General features: G+C 43.0%; 1 protein-coding gene across 4 annotated transcripts in view; it reads left to right on the top strand.

Moving 5' to 3' along the window:
• Window positions 1-25,910, top strand: part of TTBK1 (tau tubulin kinase 1) — a 111,797-nt gene that overhangs the window by 47,039 nt on the left and 38,848 nt on the right. For 3 of the 4 annotated variants that reach the window (XM_068940838.1, XM_068940839.1, XM_068940840.1), the window contains exons 10-15: window positions 7,805-7,870; window positions 9,529-9,621; window positions 10,363-10,488; window positions 20,225-20,379; window positions 21,351-21,570; window positions 25,193-25,368. In XM_068940838.1, coding sequence (XP_068796939.1) covers window positions 7,805-7,870; window positions 9,529-9,621; window positions 10,363-10,488; window positions 20,225-20,379; window positions 21,351-21,570; window positions 25,193-25,368 — 836 coding nt within the window. Of the gene's footprint in view, window positions 1-7,804; window positions 7,871-9,528; window positions 9,622-10,362; window positions 10,489-14,698; window positions 14,780-20,224; window positions 20,380-21,350; window positions 21,571-25,192; window positions 25,369-25,910 lie in introns of all 4 variants that reach the window. The other variant, XR_011140622.1, reaches the window with a different exon arrangement.

Genomic DNA, 25,910 nt, shown 5'->3' on the forward strand with positions numbered 1-25,910 from the left:
CTAAGTAGTTTTTCCCCACTGGAAAATGAGCTATAAGATAAGAAAAAGTATATGAACTCCTGCATGCTAAGACCCGAAATACTCCAACTTAGAAGCCCAGTTGCTTTTACACTTACTTTGTACTTGAACTGTGCGTGCGATGTTACTGATAAGATTAACATTTTTTACAATAGAATAAACAGATTTGTGGAGCTGTAGTACTCGGAGTACTGTATTAACTCAGGAAAGAATATAATTGTTGTCTTGAACTTTGTATTTTAAAAAAGTTATCACAGAAGAGGCTGGCAGAACACAACATAGTTGCATCGATTCATATAGCGATGGAGAAAAGGGAAAAAGATGGGACTTATGTCTTTAAATAAAATCACACATTGGTTATATTACAGGAATGCCATTTCTGTGGGGGTACATTAGGTATAAAACACATCACTGTGAAGATGATTTAAAGATTCTGGTTCTTACTCCACTAATGCCTTGTGGAGCAGCAAGCTTGGACTTGAGAAGAGAGTTGACATTCTGTTTTAAAACATTACAACTCCCAAAAATCAGTGCAGTTAAAATTGAATGTATTGAAAGTAGGCTAGCTGATAGATCTGAGAATCTATTAGCAAGTAGGGACTCTTGTATTTGAAATATGTTGTGTTATATTGTTGTCCTGTTCTTGACAAAGTACTATTTGATAGCATGAACAAGGAAAAAGCAAACTCTTATATGGGAAGGCATGTGGATACCACCATACTGGTGAACTGATGGTCTGGATAGCGTAATAAATAAAGTTCAAATGAGCTTAAGTTTAAGACAGTCCGCTAGGCAAATGTGAACATCCAGGAAACGACAGTTTATAGGATGGTCAGGCAAATCCTGCAAGGTGGTGGCTCTGAAGATGCCTTAGGAATTATGGCAGAAAACAAGCTGAACATGCGTTCCCTGTGTGACTTGACAGCAGCTGTCTCAAAAGGCCAGCATTTTCATTGTATGCATTAGCAGGAGCATGTAGAAAAGTGCAGAGAAGTCACTAGTAAGATTACTTCTGAATACTGTATCCATATTCTGTGGTAGGTTTGGAGTCTGTATATCGTTGATGACTTAAAAGTGCGTATGTGTTGTTCGTGCTGTGATCCAAAGATTTACTCACTGTTCCTTGAACTCTGCTGGTCCTTGAGCACCAGCATGAGCTCAAAACAACCTGCTGGCCTCAGGTTTCTCTTCTAAATTACGCGGCTTTGAACAGTGTTGGATGGTCTCATCAGACATCTTGCAAAGGCTGGGGTTGCTGTGTCAGACCTTCAGAGCCTTTGTTCAGTCACCACTTAGTAGAGAAATACCTCATGTTCTTGGGTGCCAACTTTTCCATAGTAAGGTTCCTCATGTCCCCTAAACGTCTTCTCTGAGCATGGCTTAAGCTACCTAGTTATGACGATAACTAGTGTGCATGACAATAAGATTCTCCCCGGGAAGGCACAAGAATTCACAAACTAGGTGTTTCTCTGCTTTCCTCACCTGGAAGTCCTGGTGCAGTGAGGGTGACCTCAGATAACCTCTATCGGGTGGTTGGTGGTTTTCTTTTATGTAGCTACTCTCTGGTTAGAACCCTTACGCTACAGGGGAAAGGAAGGGAAGGAAGATCCAGGCTAAAATCTCATACATGCTTGAAAGGAATTGAGAATTAAGATTCCATTTTCTATTTCTGACTGCCTTTATTGCCAAGATGCAGCAGGGATAGGCTACATCTGAATGCGTCATTCCTTCTGGTTGAAGCTGTTCAACTTGAAGCTCTGATTATTTTTCCTGCTGGGCTACGCAGAGAGGAACAGAATTATTACCCTGTCCGGTGGTGAGGGAACAGGGGCTTCAGTTCCTGGGCAAGGGAATGTTGAATTGAATTGGAAGTCAAGTCTCCCCTCCATCAGGCAAGTGCCCTTGCTGTCAGGTTGCAGCGTAATTGTCATGCGTTTTCTCTCTCTTGTTAATAAATATTCAATTATTCTATTGAATATTTATTCAACATGTATCCTTTCCAAATGGATATTCTTAAAGCTTCATCTTAAAACACTGTAGTTCAGGAGTGAGGGTGTACTCTGGAAGGAGAGAGATGTGGTTTCCAGGTCTATCCAGACAGTGGAGGAATGTGAACTTAGCTCTCCTGCATCTGAGTGATTGCCACTGCTGTCTCTTGTCCTCTGCCTCTTGGTAGGAAAGGATCATCTTCTCCACCTGGCTCGAAAGAGGAAAAAAAACATATACATATATACATATATAAGCTGTAAATCCCAAATGAGATGTGACTAACTCTCTCTACAACTCTCTCCAAAGCATTTCCTACTGGCTATATTCCATGTCTCCCCCAGTCTGTGTAATAGCTTGTGGAAAATCTATCCTTATTTACTTAGCACTCCCTGTGCTTTCTGTGGAGATCTTTTGTGCTACTTGTTCCTCTAGGGGACTGTGTACCTAAGAGAGGAGTGCAGTGACAAAATGCTTTGAGGCTGAAATTTTCTTGTTTGTCCAAGAATTGAATGGTATGTGAACAATAAAGGATTGCTGCTGGAATAAGCTTTTGATTAAAAAAAAAATTTGCTTATTCTTAGACCTATTTGTAATGTGTGAAATGCATCGGGTAAATCATAGTCACCCTCATCTGCAGCACAAGTCCTGGTGCTAGAATCACGCAGTTGGTCTGTTGGTGCATGTTCTTTAGAAACACGGGATATGATCATTCTGGTCTTTTCTGATGTTAAAGTCCGTTGGAAATTATGAATCCTCCTAGAGTAAAGAAGGAAAGATAGCATTTTAACTCATCTCCTTGGTGTTTGTTGCTTTGGAAAGACTAGTAGAGGACTGTTAAGTAATCTTCTCAAAACTGAATATAGTTGTAAAATCTGCAAATGTCTTAGAGTTTGCACATTTTAAGGTAAGAGGGATATTGAGATTCAAATAAGAACTTTGATTGGGTTGAATGCTTTTGATTAGTTGATTTCTGCTGGAATAGGTATGTCTGGGCCAAGGTCTTTCTTCAGTTTACTGAATTATATGTTGAAGTCCATTGTAACATTAGCTCTTGCCTCTGATTATGGTGGCCCTCACATTTTCAGAATATGTAGTTCACATCGTAAGGTACAATGACTGTTCACATGGCCTAAAAGCAACACTTTGTATATTCATTCTTCTCTCTTTCAAAATACCGTGCTGCATCCTGTCACAGACAGCAGAGACATTGCTATTTCTAGGTGGGATTTAGCTGCAAGCATCAGGGAAGAGAAAGCTGCCCGAAGTTGGCAGTTGTGAAGCTCATGAGGTGGTCAAGCTGGTGATTATAAGGAGATGGTGCTTTCGGAAAAAACCAGAAACGTTGGATGGAAGCCCCTGAAAAATCAAACCAGGAAGGGGACATCACTGCTTATTTTTAGAAACTAAGCACTGATGTTAGAAGTTGCCCTGGGTAAAAAGGGCGGGTTGTGTTTGGGAGAAGGAGTGAATCCATTCACTGTTCTTTTTAAGGTTTAAGTATCAGGTATTTTTACGAAGGAAAACTACAGTAGAACCACAAGAGTAGCCTGTAGTTGGGCTGTACCTATCTCCACTCTCAACTTTTATTTTTGTATTTTGTATTAGGGGCAAGTGATAGGTGAGCAAGGGGAAGCTGGGCTCTAGAGGGACCCCTCTCACCACTTTACAGAGCATTCGCAAACCACAGGGGCTTACTTAGGCTGTGTGTCTAAATAAAACAAAGTACAGCATGCACAACAGTAATCCCAGGCCTAAGAAATATGCTGGGAGATGACAGCACCTGAACAAGAGGCTCAGGTTTCAGAAGGGGTACAATATTGAATTGTTTCTTTTAATTAATTTCTGTTTTTTTCTTTTTCCATTTTGTTGTTTTTTTATCATGTTTTTCTTTGGGTTTTTCTCTGTTTTACAGTTCTTTTGGGCTCTTCTTTTGAGGCTGTGTTTGATGCGTTGGCTTCCCATCCGCTGCTCGTAACCATCTCTGCTATGAGTTGTGAGTGAGCCATCATCATGCTTCTGGGTTTTCATTTTGTTTTGTGCTTTTGTTGTATATGGGATTCCAAATTACACCTGTTTTTCTTTTTTTTCCCCCCCATGATATGTTTATTTTTCAGCAGGATCGTGACAGCTACCTAAATGTGATGCAGAGGCCAAGAACACTTGGGATTCTGCCTGAAGGGCTGGGAGATATTTGGGAGGGTGCCGGAGACTGTGGTTTCTTTACCACTTTTGTGGTTGCGGTGTCAAGGAGAGGGGAGGTCTCCCACATTATGCTTTTGACTCCAGCTTCCGGTATTTATTAATTTCTGACTCCCTATTGGGATAAAATATGCTGCTGTCATGAATGATTCTGGGAAGTACTGCTGTTAACAACTCAAAATGCATGCACAAAGTGCAGAAATTTGTCTGCGATGTGACAACAGCACTACAGAAGAGGTGGAGACATGTGTCCCCTCATATCCCTCCTATAAGCCTAACTGGTGGAAGCAGGAAATGCCTAGAAGTGAGTCACTTAAATACAGATCATCATGAGTGTTTGAACTGGAGAGTGGGGAGAAGCTGATGGGTGCAAAAGAGCACACAGCTTGGAACAATGCATCCACCATGTACAGTATTTTAACTAATTAACTAATTCTGCCCTGTCTGGAGATAATGCATATGGCCAATATATTGAAAGGAACACAGAGTATAATTTTTTGCTCTGTGGTGCTGATCCAACACTTTCTCCAAAGCTAAAACTCATTTTAAACCTAGCTTCTAACACAAGGAAATATACTTCATATCTCTGTAGTCTCCCTGACAGCTCTGTGTAATATAGTCCTTAGCTTGTGCACTAGATGCACTCCAAATGCAGGAAGAAACATTCTTTACCCTGACTAGCATTTTTGATAGTAATGCTGATGTGGAAAAATGAAGAATTAAATCATATATGTTTTTAAAATTGTATTTCAGCTTTCTAGCTCTTTACCTTCTTATCATTTTAGGGATTCAAATCAGTTGGATTTTATCTGATTCCATAGTTTGAAGTTCATAACGGTTAGAATTTCAGTTCTTACACAAAATTTTTCCATCAGGCATGAAGATATAACATCTTTTTTTTTTAATATATATAGCCCATACTGTGTTGAATGTGGATGTGTCTGGAAAGCTGGAATATTTTATCCAAACTCTCCTCCACTATTGGAGCTATGCAGTGGTGGATTGAAATTTATTAAGAAGAAGAAATGTGTAAAGAAAATATCTGGAAAATGAGTGTTGATGAATTCAGAAGAAAAGTTGGTAACGGATGGATATGCAGTGTGAGCTGCAGCAAGTGCTGAGGCAGGGCTGTTTGTCTGGATGAAAAGTATATCATCTCCTGCTCTCCACAGTCATGCAAGCATTTGACTGCAGTGATTAGTGACACAATCAAAAGGCATGAGTAATTGCCTTGTGACTGGCAGGGCAGCCACATATGGTTAAAAGGAGGAGAAGTCTTTCTGAGGAAAAGATGCTGTTAATGCAGCTAGCATCTGCCTGTTTTGTTTAAAGCTCTAAACATGCTGTCAAAATAATTGGAAAGCTAGAATATCAAGTCCTGTGCTATGTCAGGATTTCAGGGTAAAGTGTTTCAGCCTTGCTCAGCTGCACTGCTCTCCCTTCACTGGGGTAGCACATCACAGAAAATTGGAGAGAGCCATTTGGATTCAGCTGCAGAGCTGGGGTGATGAACTCTTTCACGACAGCCATGGGTCAGAGGCACACTAAAAGATGGCTAGGCATTTCTTTCTCTTCGGAAGGAGGAACAGAACACATGTGCAAACTGCCTAGAAGTTGTTTTCAGAATGGATCTAATTTAGAGTCTAGAAATACTGTCTGCCAGTAATTGATATTGAGCTAAAGATTTTCAGAGAGGTTGTTACCCGTACTGAAACCAGCACTTGCAGCACTGGATTCAGTACATACAAATTCACGTTTGACAGCTGAAGCCACTGAGGTGGGTAAAGAACCCGAAAGACATGCTCCCCTGAACTGCAAGCGCTGAGCAGTATTTGTTCTGAAAGCATTAGGGATTGCACACCACTGAAATTATTCATAATATGCTGTTATTTTCCGTCTCATGGAAAGTTTCCAAACACACTAGTTTCCACTGGAATGGAAAAGCGGCTTATTCTCTTGCCTTTGAAAATGTAGAGGAGGTCTACACTGATGGTTGATTGCAACAGATACATTCCCGTGGCTAGGCATTTCTGCTTTTCAGAAACTCATCCTGCGGGGAAATGCTGAAGAATATTTTTGCAGTCATTTGCCAGTGGGAATCCTCAGTGCATGCTCTGGGAAGAAACAGATACGTGATCTTGAGAATACCTTGGCTATTATGTGCTGCGAAATAAGTAGCTCATAGCTCAAGCTGTTGGACTGCAAGATGCTGCATTAAGTGCTTGGCATATGCATATGGGTTCTCTTTGGGGATAGTTTGAGTAACATAATGGAGTTACAACATGGACTTGTGACTTTTTTGCTTGGAGTCACTATAATTGAAGAGCTGCATTATATACCATTTAGGTGTGTGTGTTAGTGACAAAGTGTTGATGAACTCGTTTATAAAATGTTCAAAGCTCTATGCTTTGAGTGTTTTGAAACTCACAGCAACTTCCCTGCACCCAAAAGGAAGCGACTGATTTGTATGTACTTGAACTGACAGAAGAATGCCTTAGAATGAAGCTGCAGAGTTTTAGGCTTAGCTCTGAAAGCATAGGCACAGCTGAAAGAATAGAAATGAATCAGCTGACCTTAGTGACAAGTCACTTAAGCAGAGTTATTATTAATGCGCTTAAATTTCTGTAAGTGAGTGTAGGATCTTAATAATCAGTGTATTTAGTTCTGCCCAAACTTAGCCTTATGATGAAAGATGCCTGGGCCTGACTCTAGTTTTGCCGCGTGAATTTGGAAAGCGCTTCTATTAACTCTGGCCCTTTTAGCTAATCTGAAAGGATTGGCTGGATTTCATTATTTAAATCCTTGCTCAGAGAAATGACATCTTCAGTAAGTGAACTTACATAGTCTAACGCCCTTGTGGAGGCAGCAGAGTTGGAAGCGTTGCTCAACAACCCCTATAGCAGAAGAAGCCTCCGGCTGTCGAGGGATAGTCACAGGACTACCTTCTTCCCAAGGCAGCTGTATCAAGCCTTCACTTCCTGGAATCACAAATATCAAGGGAATTGGAAGAAGAGAGTCTGAAGATATGTGGTTTAGGATAATATATGGTCTAGGATATGCTAGGAAGAATCTAGAAAAAGCAAGGATGCAAAAAGTCAGAAGTTGCTAATTTGTTTTAAGTTTTACAGAGGACGTTCACAAGCAGTATCAGCAAATACATATGTTCATCTGCCCCACGTGAGAGTAGGGAATCCCCGTTCTTGTCCTGAGCAGGCTATTCTCAGGCTTTGCTTAGCTCATGTTATTCATGACTCAGTTTTGCACCAATGCTTCTTTATTAACTTTCTCCTTGACCTGGAATTTAAAAAGGAAGGAGTGTTCCTGGAAAATGTTCTCATCTCTTTGCCTAAACTATTACTATTCTAACTGTAATCATCTTGCCTGTTGTGTAAAATGAGCTTTTTATGGAACTCCAGGATTAGCAAATGCAGTTTATTATGTGGCTGCTAGAACAGGTGAAAGTATCAAGAAGAGTTTTGTATCCCTCGCATACGTATGCGATAACGTAGACATAGACAAGAAGTCCTCAGGGTTATCTGCACATGAGATTTTGTAGTATCCTGCTCTGTGTCTGAGATTATCTGTTGTCTTCCTTCAGCCTCGCAATGTTGCTGGTTTTCGGGGAACAGTCCGCTACGCTTCGGTGAATGCACACAAAAACCGAGTGAGTATTTCTGGGTTATAAGGGGTTAACAGCAAGGTTATTTCTCCCCAGAAAGCTGTGCTCCGGAGCAGAGGTGTAAGCCCGCGAGTTCTGGGTTACTGCCTACAGAAATTAACATAGCAACTGAATCGTTTTAGAAGGTCAAGGCTATTGACTTGTGGGATCATAATCATGATTCAGTTACTGGGTCCTTTCTAGTGGGCAGTCTTAGTAACTGTAATTATTGCATCATCAGATACTGTTTGGGGAGGAGGAAAAAATCCCATTAAAGCAGTAATCGGTGTGAAGCAGCAGGCTGCTTGCTGCTACTTTCCGTAGAACTTAGCTGTGAATTAGCGAGTGCCAGGTTCCAAAATCCATTCTCCACCTGGAATTTTTTAATATTAACAGCATTCCCCCAGCTGAAGAGCCACCTACCTAAATTAAGATTTCTTTTCCCCCCGAAAAGAGCCATTATCTCCATATAGAGTCCATCCTGTTTCGTTCTAAATGCTTACAGAAGTCTTTTCTTCCATTTTCCTCAAAACACTCGTTTGTCCTATTTAAGTAATGCTTCCCATATAAGCAATAACACACAAGTCCTCTGATTCTGCTGCTAAGTTCTTGCCTGATGAAGAATTATCAGCCCTCCCACATTACCTCCAGGTTTCCAGTATCCGAAGTGCTGTCACTTTTTAAGACAAGTTATTTGTAATTGTAAATTGTTACTGTTTATGTTAATATTCAGCACTGATATTGTAGTTTTAATCATTGCAGTGTTTTATATGTAGCAAAAGCATTCCTGGGGTTTTTGCTTGCAGTCTTCTCTGAGCGTTTGAGAAGGTGGCTCAGGTATTCGTAGACCCATAACGTGTCTAATGAATGGAGTTCTGTTGCCTAAAGAGGGAAAGATTGCTCATCTCACCTCCTGTCCCTGGCATCAGCACCACAGTCCCATCCTTTTTCCTACACTGGTCCTGGCACTTGTTGGACCCTTCCATGAGCTAATTTAATTCAGTCATCTGATAAAATACTATTGACAATTTTAGCCTTAACCCCCAGGTTCCGCTTTCCCATTCGTTAGAGCAGGAGAAGAATGGCATGTGGAGATATTACAGATTTGTAAACTGTTGTACTGCTTGATGATGAGTGTTTTACAAAAGCCCATGTAAATTAATGCTGTCTTGAGAAAAGAGTTTGAATGATATTTAGCTTAAAAAATAATAATAGCTAAAAGACTTGCTACACATAGGGTTTTTGGTATGTTTTGGGTTTTCTTGGGTCTTTTTTTTGTTTTAGGGGGGATGTTTTGTCCTGTTTCGGTTTTTTAATCCATGTTGTTCCACATCCCATTAATAAATATCCGACTCCTGTACACTGAGTGAGGGAGAGTCCTATGGAGAACTTGTGTTTTATTGTTTAGATTAAAAATTCTTTCCTAGTATATATGCAATAAGGAAAACAAATGAAGTTATTCAAGTGAATGTATGGCTATCGCCTAATTTAGTAGATGCTTGATTTTGCATCCTTGGTCTTTGATCTAGGTTCTCTAATGATATGATGGGATGTGTGACTTCTCTTCCTGCTTTTTAAAATGAGGTAGTTCATCTGGAGAGCACATCTGGTCCACTGAGCAGTGTGGAACTTTGCTGCTCAGTCTTTGTCTCTCTTTTCTCCAGGAGATGGGTAGACATGATGATCTGTGGTCCCTCTTTTACATGTTGGTGGAATTTGCAGTTGGTCAGCTTCCATGGCGAAAGATCAAAGATAAGGTAGGAAACCTAATGTCCCTACTTAAGGCAGGGTGCTATATTATTATTAGGGCTCTTATTGTTCCTCTTTCTGCAGCTTAGAGCAGTTTTTTCCTGAAGTAAAGCCAAAGACTGCTTTTCCTCAGGACTTGCTGCAAGATCCTAACCTGCTTTTATGCGCTCTGATGCGCAGTGTGGAGCTTGCCTTATTTGGAATAGCTAGGTGTTTTCTTATGCATGTTGTTAATCATATTTGGTCAAGTGACTTTGACTTTGTTCGTACAACTCAAACAGCAAAAGTGGGAAGTCTAGACCTGAGCTGTCATTTCACAAAGCAGAGTCTTTAAAAGGGAGGGAGGATAGAACTCCCTCACCCCATACCAAAACAAGCCAAACAGAAAGTGCAATTAGGAAGTTAAATGGAATAAAGTGAACTGTTAATGTTATTTTGAAAGAATGTTGTGCTACAGAACAACAGTCCCTGGAAGCAAACAGGGCAGATATGCGGAAGGCTCTGCTAAAGGGACAGCTTCTGAAGTGAGTTTCTGATTCAGAATTCACCTGCAGTAATCAACCTCAGTTTGCTAGGGACACCAAAACAGGAGAAAGTGTAACCACAATGCTGGATCTGAAGAGGGGCTGTGCTCCAGGAATGATAAGGTTGGATGGCAGCTGGATGGTACTCTCGGAATGATAAGACTGAGGAAGTATGAATAAGAAGAGATAAAAGATTCTTGACTCCAAGGGTATTCTCTTTTCCAGGAGCAAGTTGGCATGATAAAAGAGAAATATGAACACCGGATGCTGCTAAAACACATGCCTTCAGAGTTTCACCTTTTTCTGGATCATATTGCAAGCCTAGACTACTTCACCAAGCCAGACTATCAGGTAGGAGCTTCTCTTTGTTACCAAGGTAATGCATGGCACTCTGGACTGGCATTTGGATTTTCTGATTTCTTCCATGCATGCTGAGGAAGCAGGAGAAAAAAGGTTGGACTGTACAGTTCTTCAGCATCTCAGTGTTTCTTCTTCCTCTCCCTGCCCCTGCCCAAATTAATCCTCTTCTCCAAACCAGAAAGCTCTTCCCAACAATGCAGAATACTTTTTAGCTTTCATTAAAAAACCAAATGTGACAGAGTTTTAGCCAAGGTCTGCAAAGAGCCTGCGCCAACAGCTCAACAGCGCACACTAGCACTTTTGGTTTCTTGCAGACTAATGTGGGCCTCAGGTATATTATCTCTTTCATTAATATTCACCTTAATTTTTTTTTTTTAATTCACTCCCATTTGCTCTTTACTATCAGCATATATATGATCAGTTACAGTACCTCAACTAACACAATTTAACTGTGGTAACTTGATTCTGTGTCCCTCTTTTATCACAGTGGTTTTCACTGTACATTAAAGCCAAAGAGATGAAAACAACATCTGTGCAGTCTGATTTTAGTGCCTGCTCCTGTTGATAATGCATCAAATGAGTGGGAGGATGGTAGGAGGGTGTACCAACAAACCTAGCCCAAAGCTTTCCAGCAGCACTTTTGTGTATTAGCCACTTATGAGTTGCTGCATAGCAACCACAACCCTTAAATAAATGAATAAAAATTAGCCAAATACTTTCCAGATAGTAGCATATATTATAACATGTGCCACTAAGGTGGAGGGGTGGAGAAAGTGACTGAGGAGAGGCTGCAGGAGCTGGGTTTGTTTAGCCTAGAGAAGGCAAAAGGGGATCTAATAGCTATCTTCCACTGCATCAAGGAAGGCTGTGGGGAGAATAGAGCCAGACACTTCTCAGAGTTGTGCAGCAAAAGGCGGTGAGCACAAGTGCAACAAGGAAAATTGTGACTAGATGTAGGGGAAAAAAAAAAATCACAATGAGGGTTTGTTAAGTAAAAACCTAGAGAAGCTGTGAGATCTTCGGCCTCATCTCAGGCACTGCAAACATGAGGGAACAATGAATCTGGTAAAAAAATTTCCAGGCGCATGAAGGGCAAGAAGTTGACTGGGAGTAGTCAGCATGGATTCACAAAGGAGAAATCAAGCTTAACCAACCTGATAGCCTTCTATGATGAGATGACTAATTTGGTAGATGAGGGAGAGCAGTGTCTACCTTGACTTGAGCAAGGCTTTTTTGACTCTGTCTCCCATAACATCCTCATAGACAAGCTGCTGAAGTGTAGGCCAGATGAGCAGACAGTGAGGTAGATTGAAAACTAGCTAAACAGCCAACCTCAGAGGGTTGTGATCAGCGGCTCAAAGTCTAGTTGGAGGCCAGTAACAAACGATGTACCCCAGGGGTCAATACTGGGTCCAATACTGCTTAACATCTTCATTAATGATCTGGGTGATGGGGCAGAGTGTACCCACAGAAAGTTGGCTGATGATACAAAACTGGGAAGAATGGCTGATACACCGGGGGCTTGGGCTGCCATTCAGAGGGACCTTGACAGGCTGGAGGAGGTTCAACAAAGGGAAGCGCAAAGTCTTGCAGCTAGAGGAAATAACCCCGTGCACAAGTACACGCTGGGGGCCAACCAGCTGGAAAGGACCTGGGGATCCTGATCGACAGCAAGCTGGACGGGAGCCAGCAATGCGCTCTTTCAGCAGAGTCCAACGGCATCCTGGGCTGAATTACCAGCAGGTCGAGGGAAGTGATCCTTCCCCTCTCTTCAGCACCGGTGAGGCCATGCCAGGAGTACTGTGTCCAGATCTAGGCTCCACAGTACAAGGGAGATACGGAGCTACTGGAGCAAGTCAGCCAAGGACCATTACACATCTCCCATATGAGGAAAGGCTGAGAGCTGGGACTGTTTAGCCTAGAGAAGAGAAGACTGGGGGGGGATCTTATCAGTGTGCATAAGTATCTTATGGGAGGGTGTAAAGAAGACAGAGACAGACTCTTCTCAGTGGTGCTCAGTGACAGGAGGCCATGGGCACAAACTGAAACACAGGAAGTTACATCTGAATCTAAGGAAAAGTTTTGTTGGTGGGTTGTTGGGTTTTTTTGTTTGTTTGTTTGTTTGTTTTTACTGTGAGGGTGATGGAGCACTAGAACAGGCTGCCCAGGGAGGTTGTGGAGGCTCCATTCTTAGAGATTTGAAAAGCTGTCTGGACACAGTCCTGGGCAACCTGCACTAGGTGATTCTGCTTCAACAGAGGTGTTGGACTAGATGATCTCCAGAGGTCCCTTCCAACTTCAACCATTCTGTGATTCTGATTCCATCCTTGGAAATTTCAAAAACTCCCCTGGACAAGATCCTGAGCAACCTGATCTGACTTTGAAATTAGCCCTGCTTTGAGCAGAAAGTTGGATTAGAGATCTCCAAAGGTCCCTCTGACCCTATATCCCCCTATGATTCCCTTCCAGTATTAAATAATTTTGACCTAACTATACTGAAAAGCCTTTGAGATGGAAATGGAAGGAGATATTTCCAGACAAATTTGGTGTAGTAACAAATCATGAACAGCTCTTTGACAGTTGAGGGTTTGCCTGAAGCTATGAATTGCTTCTTTGCCATCAGTTCCTTACCAGTGCAGCTTTGGGAAGAAGCATCCAAAAGGGGACTCCCCGCAAAAGTCTGACACCTGCAGCTCGGCTCTCAACACTGATTCTTCTAGCTTGACTGAAGGCATATTCCAGCCAGCAAATTCTCATAGCACATCTCAGCCCCAGGGATGTCCTGCAGATAAACTTATTTGGATTTATTACCATGAAAGAGATTAAAAAGTGCATGATATGGCATCTAAATTTGCCACCAGCACCAGATCCTCAAGGAAATTAAGGAAATTGGGGAAATCTGTCTACCCAGATAAAAAGTCACCGTTTGTTCCAAAATTGGAATGACAAGATTAAAAACAAGGCAACAGAATAAAATGTACGTAAACATAATTTTAAGTTACAGTTTATGGTTCCCTTCTTAGCTCTTTAATGTATTTCAATTTAAGATGTATGCTAATCACCAGGCTAAGACTATGGCTCTCAGTGCTGCCCTGTAGCTGGACAGGCTTAGTGCTTCATGAAGCTACTCAGCTCTGGTCAGCCTCTGCATTCTCCTCTTTGTTTGAAAGAAATTATTATGAAAGGGATGCTGCACTGGGGTAGAGCAAAGGTTTGTCTGGCCTAGTAGCAATGCTCCAGCAATGCTGCCTGTGGGAAGAATATAAAAGAATGAGCATCTGATGAAGTTTCCCCAGAAAACTCTGAAAGATCCTTATAGATCAAGGATCTCCTAAACCAAAAACATCTCTGTAATTTGTAGCCATCACTGAATTTGTCTTCCACAACCTTGTCCAATCTCTTCATGTTCATCCACCGTGTTCTCTGACAAGAGGCTCCACAGCTTAAATGCTTGCTGTGTGAAGAATCACCTTCTTGTGTTTGTTCTGAACTTGCCACCTGCCAGCTTCATTTAATTCTTCTTAGGTCTTGTCCTGAATGTAACAGTGAATGCTGGATCCCTACCCTCTCCCCCTTCTCAGCCATGCAGAATCTTACAGACTTCCGTGATGTTGCTCCTTGGTTATGTTTTTGCCCAGGCGGAAGGATCGTAGACTACTGAATTGCTTTTTGCCTAGAATGAAGCCTTTTCAGACCTTTGATGTGAGTCCTCCTCTGAACCTTTTCCAGTTTTAAAATATCTTTTTGAGGTGAGGAAACGTCAGTCTTGCAGGTTTAAGATGCATACAGCCCCTGGAGTGACATACTGCAATTATGATGTTCTGTTCCATTCCTAAAGCTTCCTAACACTGTTTCTTTTCTCCAGTGGCAGTGCAGTTTTGCTGGCTCACATCTCTATGAACAAAATAAAGTGTTTGCTTCTTTTGCAGTCGTATGCAGTTTTGGTAAATACCTTCTTCTGCCCCCATCATTCTGAAGGGGGCAGTGATGCATAAATGCTGCATGTGAGCCTCTGATAACAGATCATCCTGACTGCTTTGTCCTCCCTCACTGTCTAAAGTCTGATGGTTTGGGGTTTTTTTCTGCCCTCTCCAGATATGTCTTCTGGCTTTGCAGGGTGCTTTTGGCTTTGTAGGGGAGCCAAACGTGAATTTAAGAGCCATAATGAGTCAATCTCTGCTTCTTGTTCCCTTGTAAATAGGGACAGACAGTCGGGGACTGGCCACTACTGGGCCCCCAGTCTGGGATTGTCTCACTTTATCCACCGTTACCGTCTAAGCAGGTATGTCAGTGTGAAGGATGGGAAGGGCGAAGGGCTGAGATACAACTACAGACCTCGCCACCACCATGCAGCACAGCTCATCTATTGCATGAAGGAAAAGACAAGTGCATCTGCTGTCTTCAGACTTGTTTTATCATTAGCACAGGAAAGAACTTTTAGGGGTGGAGGGCAATGCAGGCACTTTACCTCAGTGACTCCTTGCCTTTTTTCTGTCCTTCCCAGTCCCATCTTGCTGTTTAAGAAAACCAGAAACCTCTTCCAACAGTAACAGCTGTATTCCTCCTTCTATCCCAGCAGCAGCACTATGGCTTTTTCTGTCTTTGTGTGAATTCTCTCCTCTCTTTCCCCTAGTTGTACAGCTCTCCTCTCCACACCGTTGTCCGTGTGTGATTTTTTTTTTTTTCCATGTTAGCCATCATGCTCATTTCTCTTTGTCTGGATTTAGTAATCACACTGCTGCCTTTTCCCCTACTATCTCTGAGTATTGTTCTGGTCAACTCCAGACCCTATGCTTAGGTGACTGTGGTCCCTCATATAGCTATTCTGTTTTTATCTTATGGCCTCTCCCAACACTACAGTTCTCTCCACTTTAACTCTTAGCATGGAGCCAGGGCTGCTTCCTCTCCCTGAGAAGAAACCATGACATCTTTGAGCTTTTTCCGGGGAGGCTCTGCCCTACTTTGGCTGGGCCTGGGTGGAGAGAGGAGCCCAGGAAGAAGGGGTCTATCCTCTGAGGAGTATGAAGAGCAATGTGCCCTGCCCAGCTGTCCGTGTTTGTGATACAACCTAAGAAAACCCAACGGCACCCAGCTGAGCAGGTGGACTCTGCTGCTAAGGACAGCAACTCTGCAGTGTGTTTCAAGGAGGAAACAACTGCCCAGGTCAAGGAAGAAAGCTAGCCTCAGAGGGAGGCGTCTCCTCTTTCCCCTCCCCTTGTCCTTTTCTGCTTCCTTTTTACCATCCCTTTGACCCAGTGGCCTCAGTCCTGCAGTCTGATCCTCTTCCTTTGTCAGGAGTGAGGATTGAGCTTTTGTCTTAGAACAAACACGGCAAATATAAAGTGCAAGCTAAGACCATCAGCTCAGAAGAAGACCCTGGAGAAAGCCACCATCAAACTCACTACTGTCCCACTGGGAAAACCCAGGGTGGGGCGATGGTCTGACTGTGAAGGTGGAGGCAGCCAGGAAGGGATACTGCTGTTGTTGCTTTCTCTCTGGAGTCCCTTAGGGGAATAGCTTTGTTACTAGAGCAGCTGGGGGAATACAACATGTACTGTCCCAGTCTGCTGGCAATAAAGAACAGATTTGTTGTGGTACGGGAAGAAGGTATCACTAAATCTAGATCTCATCATCCCTTCCATAGAGCACTACAGAAGGGAGTCTATGTGGCCCTTGGCAGGAAGGGGTGCGCCTAATTTTTTTTACATGGTGCAAGGTTGACAGTCATTTTATATTATTCTCAAGCAGTAGAGAGAAATTAGAGTATCTTCCTCTATCAAGGGAGTCTTATGAGAAGATGTTACTTGCTCACCTAACACGTTTCCCTCTCTTCCCCCCACCCTGAGCTCAGCTTTCCCTGAAGTCTCCTTATCTACCTGCAGCAAACCACATCAACAGTCACTCACAAAGTTTCTGAAAGAAACAATGATGTTTTCTGTGTATGCGCATGCTTCATACTCACTTTCCTTGCTTTTGTGTCCTGTCCAGGTACCAAATAGCCAGGCATGTTACTACCAAGAAAATCTGGCAGGTCAGCCTCTGACTGCCCTTAATTCCATGGTTTTCTGGGCATGCAAACTATAAAATCCTTAATGGAGTGGTGAATACAGGCACAATTGCGGTGGACATTGTATTTTTGCTGAAGAGGGATGCTCTGCCTACATCTATATTGATTGCACAGTTATGCACATTATGGAATAAATACTTTAGAAAACACGTCCAGGCATACGAAAGATAAGAAGGTGACTGAAAAGAGTCAGCGTGAAGTTATCAGGGATAAATCATGCTTGACCAACATGATTGCCTTCTGTGAGGAGATGACTGGTTCTATGGATGCAGAGAAAGCAGTGGATGTGATTTACCTTGACTTTATACAGTCACCCATAATGTCTTTGTAGCCACGTTGGAGAGGGATGGTTTGAATAGGTGGACCACAAGATTGGTGGAAAGTTGGCAGGACTGCTGGGTCTCGGAGGGTTGTGGTGAGCAATGCGACGTCCGTTTGATGGTTAACTACTAGTTGTGTCCCTCAGAGAACAATACTGGGGTCAAGGGCACTCAGTATCTTCATAAAAGACCTGCATGATGGGACGGAGCACACTCTCAGCCGGTTGCAAATGATACCAATTTGTGGGAAGCAGCTGATGTGCTGAAGGGTAGTGCCGATGCTCAGAAAGACCTTGGCAAGCTGACAGGAACTTCATGAAGTTCATCAAAGGCAAGTGCAAAGTCCTGTGCCTGGGAAGGAATAAACCTATGCAACAGGACAAGTTGTGGACCAGCTGGCTAGGGAGAAGCTCTGCAGAAAAGGACCTGTAGGACCTGTAGGTGACCATGAGACAGCAGCGTGTCATTGTGGCAAAGCAAGCCAACCGCATCTTGGACTGTATTAGGAAGAGCATAGCCAGCAGTGGAAGGGAAATGATTAGTGCCCTCTATTAGGCACTTCTTAGATTGCATCGAGTGCTGTGCCCAGTACAAGAAAGACTGATAAACTGCAATGAGCCCAGTGGGAGGTCAGCAAGATGGCCAGGGGCTAGAGCACGTGGCATCAGTGGAGAGGCTGAGAGAATGGGGTTTCTCTGGCCCTAGGAAGAGAAGGATCAGAGGGGATCCTATTTTTGCCCTCAGCTACCTATGGAGAAGAGTAGACTCTTCTTAGCTAGAAGCTTCTCAGCTAGAAGCTAGACTCTTCTCAGAGGCGCACAGTGAAAGGGCAAGATGCAACAGGCACAAGCTGCAACAAAGGAAATTATGATTAGATATACGGAAAAAAAATATTACTCTGAGAATGGCTGAACAGAGGAAGAGGGCCCAGAAAGGTAGTGGGATCTCCATCCCTGGAAATACTCAGAATGTAACCTTGAACAAGCTGATCTGACTTTGAAACTGGATCTGACTTCAAGCTCAGCCCTGCTTTGAGTAGGGGATAGACTAGGTGATCTCCAGGAATCCTTTGCAACTTAAAGATCTTGGAGTTCCAGCTCTTTGTCTCTCTACCTTGTCCTGGCTCTGGCCAAGCTGATTCTTCTTGGGCCCAGCAGAAGGAAACTCGGCACTGGAGGCTGACCAGTGACTGTGGAAACTGTTCTAGTCCCTAATGTCTGTAGGCAGAGGATCCCTGGACAGGGTCCAGTAACTCCTTGCATGACTTCTGGCAGCAGTGGATGGTGTCGGGACTGTTCTGTGCGGTTTCTCACCCCGCTTTCCTCCTTATAAAGCTTTGACCTTCCATCAGAAATAGAAAGGGTTCAGAGAAGGCTGAAAAGGATGAAAAAACCCCATCACTTTAGAATAATGACAACGGGGGAGACTGGGATCCTTCAGCCCGTGAGAAGAACAAGCAATGGGGAATATGATAGAGGTCTGCAAAACCCTGTATGGCCTGCAAAGTAAAATGCAAGTGTTAACAGAAGAAGTTGTAGAAGAAACTAACAAAAGTTTTTTTGGCTGAGTGGGGCCTTGGGAGCATGAAGGGATGCTAAGAATAAGACAGCTGAACTGCCAATTTTAGCATGCAGTTTCTTACTTCAGACTGCTTCCATATGAGTAGCCATGATTAACCAGGTGGGTTTTCTGAATTGGTTTACCACCTTGGTGCAGCTCAGTTTTAGGAGCGCCTGTAAAACAAAGATTTCTGCTGCTGTAGTACAGGTAAAATATGATCTCCATTGCCTTCATTTTCTTGGCTTTCTAGTTTGGGAAGTGATGCTCTAAGGAAGGGACAGTGTAGCTTTGCAATTCTGGAGAGCTGCTAGGAACTTTCAAAGGAGGAAATAGAAGAACGAGAAGTGCCTTTACCGAAAGACTGTGACGTTACTCACATTCAGTTGTGAACCAGAAACTCCTTGCCAACAGCAGCAACACTACTCCTGTTTCCATCAGAAGTGGAAGGGAGCGTCATGAAATGAGGCTAACAAGCAGAAACACAATTCCATCGTATTCAAATGTCAAGACTGTACCGGCCCTTCTCTGCCCTCTCAGTGCAGAGAAGCTGGTACCACTGCCATGTCATGTCTGCTCCATCTCCGCTCTCTGGAGATATGTTACCTGTCCCTTGGTCTGATTTCTCTGAGTTCTCTCGACTCAGGGAATTCTCTTTTCTTAGTCAAACGTTGTGCCATTGCAAGAGTGGAGCTACTGAAAACATTTTGATTCTAGGCCACGAATTGGGGAAAGAGGAAGGCCGAGCTGAAAGCTGCGAATAGGAATTTTATTGCAGTTTTGGTAGAAGGTAGTAGAAAGGGGTGGGGTGGGCTCTCCTGGCCTTTGTAGAGAATTTTTTCTGATCATGCTAATAAACAGAACTGGAATGTAAATGCAAAGAACATAAGGGGTTTTATCCAGGGTAGTTTTTATTCACAACCTAGTGCTAATTCTATGCTATAAGCCAAATCTGTTTGTCATCATATTTTGCCTTCACGTTGACGGTAGCCAAATCCTCTCAATTCTGCATTATTTAGCTGAATAATGTTATTACAAATGCAGGACCTCACATATTGCTGTATCGGCCTAGAACATCTAGGATATTTCCCTCTGACAGTAGAATGTCAGATTTCCCTGGGTAGTGCATTGATGCATAGAGCAATGTTGGCAGGAGTTTCATTCTCTCTAATGGTTATCTGTTCTTAGAAAGCAGCAAGCGTAAACCACTGGCAGTTTGAGAAGTGGATGAAAGGTACCTGCCATCTTTTAAAAGGAAATTATATCATCCCTTGTACTGTTTTTTCTGCAGCCAAATATGGCAGGCTAGATTGTGCATAGGCCTATTGTTGAGCTCCTGACCAAGCTGTATTGGAGCCAGACAGTGCAATGAGTCTGCTTCCTACGACTGCTTCTTTTCTGCTGTGTCTGTATCCCCTGGAGACCCTTGAACTATGCGCCTCAAATGTACTATTCTGCCTATGTCTAATCTGCAGGACTAAGCTGAGCTGAACTTCAAGCTTTAGAGTTGCAGAAAGAAACCAACTGCATGATTTAATCAAATCAGTGTCAAAATGTTGCATGCACTTCCTCTGTAGTTTTAAAGAAATTTCAGTTACCAAGCCAAAACCAGCCCGGGAAACAACTGATATGATTTTATGACATTTACTTTTCATTTGTTGGTACCTTTCATAGACAAGATGGAGATTATAAATTGCCGTTGGCACTAGCGCTCATACTTTAGCTTTTTGTGAAGGCTGGTCTCAGTTATTTAACGTAACTTGTTGTTGTAAATTTATTCTAGCTAATCATGTCCGTGTTTGAGAACAGCATGAAAGAAAGAGGCATTACTGAAAATGAAGCCTTTGATTGGGAGAAGGCTGGTACAGATATCTTGCTGTCCACTAGCACCTCTACTCCACCACAGCAAAACACTAGGCAAACAGCAGCCATGTTTGGGTGAGTATTGCTGTCATGCTGGTCACGCTATGGACACACTCAGTAACAAGCTCAGTGACCAGCTAGTTTTTGAAAGGTTCAAAGGCCGTTATGGTCCTGATCAGCAAGATCTGCATGGCAGCCACAACTTGATTTGACTTTATGCATATTAACATATACCTAAGTAATGGAACCTGATTTCCTGACCCGTGCTGTCCTGACAGTGCATTTTCTACTGGGGATGAGTGTGGGGGTTATTTGTCTCGTGACAGCATCACATTAAGAGATGTCTGGAAGCCTTTGGTCAGGATTGATAAAGCCTGTATTTTTCTGTTTTGCATATTACATGGCTGGAGCTTCCCTGAGGGTGCCTGCTGCAATGCATTTGTTGCCTTGCTGTGGGGTGAGTTAGCGATCTTGAGCTCAGGAGAGTGTATGTGCTGGTCACACCTAGAATACATCCCAGACCTTCACAGTGTTTCATGTGCTGGTGCAAAGGTACACTAAGTTCAATGGTCAGAGATGGAAACAAGTCCAGTGAAAAACTGAGGAGGTTTAGCCCCGTGGTCGATTTTGGTGCTTTTGTCAAGGCTGACATTAAGGAATAAGAATAATCCTTCATAATATTACAGAAAATAAAAGCTATAAAACCTGTTAAGCCTCATTGCCTCATGCAAAGAGGGGAAGGTTCTTTTAAGCTAAGTGTTGTGTAATAGGCATTCCTGGGGAGTTCTTCTAAAGAAGTTTGCAGCCTGAGCGTTGAGGGTCCCAAGATTCTTTACTGATCCATCTCACTATCTTTGTGCCAGGATGTTATTGCGATACTCTCATGCTTCTGTTTAAGGTTATGCTACCCTGGATAACACTGGATTGCCTGTTTTGTTCAATGTGGAAATATGCTAAAAGCTGTTGAGGAATTTCTGTGGGACAGTGTAATAGAGCTGGTTCTTTAAATACTAACAATTTTACCTTTCTTCTCATGTCTTCTGTAGGGTGGTTAATGTCACCCCGGTACCTGGGGACTTGCTTCGTGAGAACACTGAGGATGTCCTGCAGGGTGAACATCTGAGTGATCAAGAGAATGCTCCTCCCATCCTGTCGGGCCGGCCAGCAGAAGGTCTTGGCCAGGTTCCAAACACTGCTTTCAATGAGGCTGAAGTTTGGGAAGAGACAGATGTGAATCGCAACAAACTCAGGATCAGCATCAGCAAAGTAAAGAACGTTTATTTACCTCCTGTGGCTGCCGGACTTAGGGCAGTGGATTCATACACTACTAAAAGTCACCTAGAAGCACTACTGTAGTATCCTGCATAGTGCAGACCGCAGAGCCTCTGCCTGTGGAAATGGAGAATGCCCAAAAATTTTTGCTAGAGTGAAAGGCATTGGGAATAATTTGGGTTTCTTATTACACAAATGATGTTTTGGACCCAATAATGCTAGAGTGAATCTTTCATACAGTCTTTATGTCATTATATAGGATCTTGATGCTCTAAGCAATGGAATCCTCGATCTTGAGGAGCTGATATTATGTCAGAAATGTTCCAGTATTGGAGATTATAAACCAAAATCTTATTGTGTCCTAAACTCTCAGGCAAGTAAATTCAGCCTGAGATGTCTTCAGAGCCACATTTTTCTAGACTTTGCCTCATCAGCGCTCTGATCTTTCTCTTCCAGTGTTTTAACTTTCCTTTGTCAGGGTAGCACAGTCTATAAACTGCATCTCATTTCACCCTTGTGAAATTAGAAATCAGATCAGCTGGTGCATCTAGTGCCAGCAATTTAGTTTTGCCTTTGTGAAGACGGAGAAAAGTATCACTTAATCTTCTTGTATTTCTTTACTCTAAGATTATGTTAGACTTTTTAGCCTGTCATAATTTTCCTCATAATCCCTAAGCTTTTCCTCAGTCCTTTCTTGTAAATGTGATGTAATTTCAGAGGCACCCCAGTTGAATGATGATTCCAAATTAAATGTTAAAGTTTGAGAATCTCCCAGTCTGATTATTTGTTAGCTCAATTACATGTTGTAAGTAATTTAGTGTTTGTTGCATTGATCTCAATTCTGACTTCAAAATCAGAATGTCATGTAGCATGACATCAGATACCTTACAGAATCTCTCTGTTAGCAGAGAAATCTGTATAAAACTGACTTATCAGATTTGCCTCACAAACCCATCTAACGGACCTTTGTGGACTAGCATTAATCATATACTAAATCTACCAGCCTTCTGGGCCTGACCAGAATTCACATCAGTCTATAATGGCACAAAATTAGCCCTTCTTTCAGTCCTACGGATCTCTCCATCATCTTTATTCTTATTAGAAAAGATTACTAGTGGACAAGAGGCCATCTCAACTTATCCTGCGCAAATACTGTGGATCAGCCTGTTACCTGTATGGAACTAATACATTTCCAGAAGGATTCTCCCAATATTGAGAACTATAAACCAAATTCAATAACTTCTTCGCATCTCTTTGTGCACTAAGTATATGCAGTCCCAGAAGTTCTCATTTGAAGGCATATGAAATAAGAAAATTCTACTAGAGTGGGACAGTTTCATTTCCACAGCATACAAAGAAAAAAGAGGATTAAACAAAAAATCCGGGTAACTCATATCTGGTTTTCTGTTCCTGAGAACCACTAGGTACCTTAATGCTTTTCAGTCAGGTTGAGACGTGTGCAAGGGAGTCCTAATGTCCTTTCCGCATGCTAGTTGTACATCATGTCTAGGTACTCGGCACTGTCTCTCCCAAGCGCTGTTGTAACAGTAGCTAGAGGCAGGAGAGGTTTCTACAAGAACCGCAGTGTGGACAGGTGACTTTTCTGCCAGGGGGTATGCTTTTTTTTGACAGTTTTCTGCCAAAGGAATTTACAGCCAGCAGTCTGCATGGCAATGAGCACTCCAGTTCTGACAAGAGCGAGTAGAGCATCATGCTCTCCAAAGCAAAGGAAGCCTGTCCTTTCTCTCTGCTAAGGTTGTTATCTCTAGTCTGACTGTTTCCTGAGAAGGAACCAGTTTTCATTGAAGTCACAATCACCACAAGGAGAAAAAGGGGTGCTGCAGGTTTGATCTGCAAGGACAGAGCTTCACCACTGCTTGTAATCTCAGGTATCCCTTGTGTCTTTTGGAAGACGCAGGCAGCTGGTGTGTAATACACCCTTCTGCGCTCGTGCTGTTCACAGATTTGCCATCCTTAGCCTTTCAGTCTCCTAGCACTAGCAGGAACTGATTCTCCCTGTCTTGCTCGGTGTATTTAGGTGAACAGATCTTGCCACGCTTTTCTCCCCAGTACATCTCTAAGGGAATTATTTTTCTCTGTTCACACAGTTTAGACCTCCTTCTGGCCCACTTCTCCCATTGCTGTGCTAAGGGCAGTTTCCTTGTTTACTGTCACTGACCTTTCTGAATCCTCCTTCCGGTTCACCTTTTTCTGCTGGATCAAGGTTCTCAATCTGTGTTTTTTTTGTAAGCCTCTTCCTTCTCTCCCGTGCCCTCCCCCAGTTCTCTGCTCTTACAAGTTGCCTGTTGCCCTACAGGTACAACATTAGCATTCTGCTTCTCTCCCAAACCCATTTTTCCTCTCTTTATCACCACCCTTCTTGCATATTTTGGCCTGCATGGATTACACGCTAAATCGCTGCCATCTGTTCTGCTGTTGCAGTAACGCCTGAAAGATCTCTTCCACTCCCCCTAGCTGCAAAGGCTGCTTAGTTATGCAGTCCAAACCCAGCCTGAATGGTTTAGACGTGCTAAATTATGGACACTATCTTGCTGTATGTACAGTACTGACACAAAGGCAACGCTGTTGATCAGCAATGTTTTACTGGAAAGCCTACTTACATTCAGAGCCTCTGGGCATTAGCAGAGATCAGCTGAATGTAGGGCAAGCTGCAGCGACAGATAAATGCTCTCCGTACTAGGAACCTGCACTGGCACCTTGCTGTACACCTCTGCATGGAGGCGACACGTAGTAGCTGAAGTTTCATGGCTGGCAGCTCAAAAGAGTTGAGCACAAGCCCTAGACTACTACTGGACATTGGACCATTCTACCTTGGTGCTTTTGCCTAAGCAAGGTCTCCTCTCTCAGGAGGAAGTATCACTGTGGGAAGCAGAGGAAGGCTGTGTTGCAGTCGCCTACTTCTCCTCCTTTGGCTGCTGCCAAATTAAAAAATCAAATTCACCCAGGTCATATGAAAATAGAAAACACATAGAGAATGAACTCTCACTGTCCAGGATTGGGTTCAGGTCCATGCTTCTCTAAATTGCTGACCCTGGGTCTGTGGAAAGCTTACAGGTGTTCCAGGTTGTGGCTGAGTACATGTCCTGGAGGCTTTTGCTTAAAGGACCAAGATTTTTTTAAAAGCCCTAGTAATTAAGAGTTGGCTTAGTTATCTTATGTTCATCAGAAGTAAAAGTATGTACATTGCAACATAAAGCATGCACCTTGCATAGACAAATATAGATAAGGGATTTTTCATGCAGATTGGCTCTGGCTCTTAGCAGATCTTGGATAAGCAGTTGTGTGCGTGAGGGTGTGTGTGTATGAGGTTAGTCCATGATAACTCTTTCAGATCAACTATTCAGCATAACTGGAATGCAAAGATCACCTGGCAGAGGTGCTTAAAGATTCGAATTGATTTGAAATCCATACATTGCTTTAATACCAAGTAATTACCAGGGCATATGGGCCCTTCCGTTTCTCCACTCACTGCTTGTGTAGATTGTGGAAATGCAGCTACGGCTCTATCCTGGAAGAAAGCACAGAGCAATGGTGAAGGATGGGAAATAAATGCCTGTGATCAGATTTTGAGATTCTCTGTGTTTATCCCCTACAGACTCAGTGCATGGTAGAAGAGGAGCAGAGAAATGGTGTCTGCCCCAGCTCCCCTGTCCGAGTGCCTCCAGAGTCCCCTACTGCACAAGTGCGCTCCCTAAGATACCGCCGTGTGAACAGCCCTGAGTCAGAACGACTCTCCACTGCTGATGGCAAAGCAGATCTACACGAAAGAAGGTTTGCTCACCCTCCGTAGCCTCCTTTTTTCTGATACTGCTTTGAATAGTGTCTTGAGGACTGACAGTTGAGACCAAGCCCGTCATTAAATCAGTGGGCACTGAAAGTCTATTCATGAGTCAGTACTCATGGGCTTGGCCTATGACCTTTGTGATGAGGCACTCATCTCACAGAGCAGCTAGATGTCTGATAATAAGGAGAGAGTTAGTTGGAAGGATTCCCATCCTGTCCCTGAATGGGAAGGACTCCATGGATGGAGGAGGGGACATTTGTCAAGGGGAAGACAAAGAGATGGATCAGAGGTAGTTTAAGTAGTCCCAGAGCTTTTGGCTGGCCTTGTCAGTGACCAAAGTCATTTAGGTGGGAGAGAAGAATGTATCTTCTTAGGATGCATATTGGGATGCAGATATTCTGGGAGCTGGCTGGCAGACCCTGATATGGTGGGTTTCGTTATTTTATTATTTTTCATTAACATTCATTTTTCAGCGTAAAGTATTGCACTTGTTTGCATGCACAAAGTATACATTACATCTAAAAGGCAA

The sequence above is a fragment of the Struthio camelus genome, chromosome 3 (assembly GCF_040807025.1).
Source record: "Struthio camelus isolate bStrCam1 chromosome 3, bStrCam1.hap1, whole genome shotgun sequence".
NCBI lineage: Eukaryota > Metazoa > Chordata > Aves > Struthioniformes > Struthionidae > Struthio > Struthio camelus.